The following is a 2254-nucleotide window of genomic DNA, read 5'->3' on the forward strand; positions in this document are numbered from 1 at the left end:
CCCGACCGCACCGCCCTGTGCCCGCAGGTTCGATAATTACTCCGCCAACGTGATGGTGGACGGGAAGCCGGTGAACCTGGGGCTCTGGGACACGGCCGGGCAGGAGGACTACGACCGGCTGCGGCCCCTCTCCTACCCCCAGACCGTGAGTGCGCGGTTTGCTCCTGATCCCTGCGCAGGGACCGCAGGGCCGTGGCCGTGGCCGTGGCCAGGCTGCGCTGGGAGCTCCCTGGCTCCGGCCTGGGCCGCGGGGCGGGGAACTGCTCGGCACCTGGTGCTCGGGGCAGGGGGCGCAGCGCGGTGCCCTCGGATCCACGTCCGGGCAATGCCACCCGCCCACGGCTGATCCCTCTGAGTTATTCTGAGCCCTTTACTGGGTGAGGGGTGTCTCGCCACCTGCGCTCCTGGCGGCTGCTGCCTGACTCCTGCCTGCCCCTCTGCAGGACGTGTTCTTGATCTGCTTCTCCCTGGTGAGCCCGGCCTCCTTCGAGAACGTCCGCGCCAAGGTAACGCGCTGCCCGCTGGGGACGGGCAGGAGCCAGCACGGACCCCTGACCCGGGAGGCAGGGGTGGACCCAGGGCTCGCGGGCGTACGTGTGGGCCATGATCGGCGCTGCCAGCACAAGCTTGTCCCTCCTCACCTTCGCAAAAGCCAGCAGCTGGGGAGGGGCCTGGCCTGGCCTCCGAGCTCTGCCCGCTGGGGCCCAAGGAGGCTGCGGGGCTTTGCATGCAGGCAGGTGCCCCAGCTGTCGCCAGTGCCCTGTGCGGGCTCCCCCTGCATGCCTGCGTCTCCCGTGCCCTGGCCAGCTGTGCCTCGCAGCGTCCTCGTGGCTGCTTCTGCCGTATCTCACTGGGCCCTTCTGTTTCAGTGGTACCCAGAGGTCCGGCACCACTGCCCCAACACGCCCATCATCCTGGTGGGCACCAAGCTGGACTTGCGGGATGACAAGGACACCATCGAGCGGCTGCGGGATAAGAAGCTGGCCCCCATCACCTACCCTCAGGGCTTGGCCATGGCGCGGGAGATCGGTATGGCAGGGGCACCTGGTGCAGAGGTGGGGGCAGCGGTGGCACGGGGCCCTGGCTGGGCGTGTGCTTGAGCTGGAGCTCTCTGCTCGCAGGGTCCGTGAAGTACCTGGAGTGCTCGGCCCTGACGCAGCGGGGCCTGAAGACGGTGTTCGACGAGGCCATTCGTGCCGTGCTCTGCCCGCCGCCCGTCAAGAAGCCCGGCAAGAAGTGCACGGTGTTCTGAGGGCGCGGCGCGGGCTAGCCTGGCCCAGCCGCGGGGGCTGCGATGTGCGGGGCCCTTCATCATGTACGAAGTCAGTGTTTTTTAATGTCTCTTGAGTTAACGTCAGTGTTGATGTGAAGGGGCAGTGGGGGCGGGAAGTGAGCAGGGGGGCGGCGCAGCCCCTGGCAGGCGGGCAGGGCAGGGCAGGGCAGCTCCCTGGGCCGCGGGGCTCTCTGACTCCATGCCCGGGAGGGGCTGAGACACCTGCTCCCCAGGAGAAGCACCACCTGGGGAGCAGGGCTTCTTCCCCCAGCCCGCTGTGGCTGGTCCTGGCCAGGCTGGTGCAAGAGCTGAGATGTGCCAACCACGGTGGTGGGAACCCAGCGACGGCCCTGGGCAGGGCGAGGACAGATGGGAGCCCAGAGGCTGGAGAACGAGCTATGAGGTGCTTTATTGGGTGCTACACGCTAGCGGGACTAAGCGAAACAGCCCCGCACCATCCACCGGGCACGGGCGCCACAGGGTGCTCCACAAGGCCTGCCTCCCACGCCCACCCGGTCTCTGCAGGGCAGGGCTGAGGTTGGAGCCTCTGTCTTTCCTATCCAAAGCCCAGTGGGAGGCAGTGAGTCTGGGAGCATCTCCCCATCCCCGCGGCGGAGGGTGTGGGGCGCAGTGGGGTGGGGGGGCGAGCGGACGGGTCCCATTTCTGATCATCATGTAGAGTGACAAGACGACGCCTTATTTGGTACAATAAACATTCTCCATGGAGGAGTGCGGCTGCTTCGTTCCCACGTGCGGGGAGAGGCCAGATGTGGCATCAGCCTGCAGGTCCCTGCCCTGCTGGTGCCCACCCCATCTCTCCTGAGGCTCAGGGGTCGCCATCGCTCGTGCTACTACGCTGTGAAAGCTGGGGGTGGGGGCAGGGGCCTGGCCCAGGGGTGCCAGCAGCACCTGGCCTAAGAGGCGAGGAACCCCCCGTCCACGGGCAGGAGGGCGCCTGTAGTCATGGTGCTCTGGTCGCTC

The 2254-nt window shown here is 67.7% G+C and overlaps 1 protein-coding gene across 1 annotated transcript in view; it reads left to right on the forward strand.

The window, feature by feature from the left end:
• The window catches only part of RAC3 (Rac family small GTPase 3), a 4494-nt gene extending 2246 nt beyond the window's left edge, over nt 1–2248 (forward strand). Inside the window, exons 3-6 of the mRNA XM_025194650.1 lie at nt 28–145; nt 444–506; nt 870–1029; nt 1122–2248. Of these exons, the coding sequence (XP_025050435.1) occupies nt 28–145; nt 444–506; nt 870–1029; nt 1122–1252 (472 nt within the window). The 3' untranslated portion in view covers nt 1253–2248. The remainder of the gene's footprint in view (nt 1–27; nt 146–443; nt 507–869; nt 1030–1121) is intronic.
• The last annotated feature ends 6 nt before the right edge of the window (nt 2249–2254 follow it).

This window comes from Alligator sinensis, unplaced genomic scaffold, assembly GCF_000455745.1.
Source record: "Alligator sinensis unplaced genomic scaffold, ASM45574v1 scaffold164_1, whole genome shotgun sequence".
In the NCBI taxonomy this organism is placed as follows: Eukaryota; Metazoa; Chordata; order Crocodylia; family Alligatoridae; genus Alligator; species Alligator sinensis.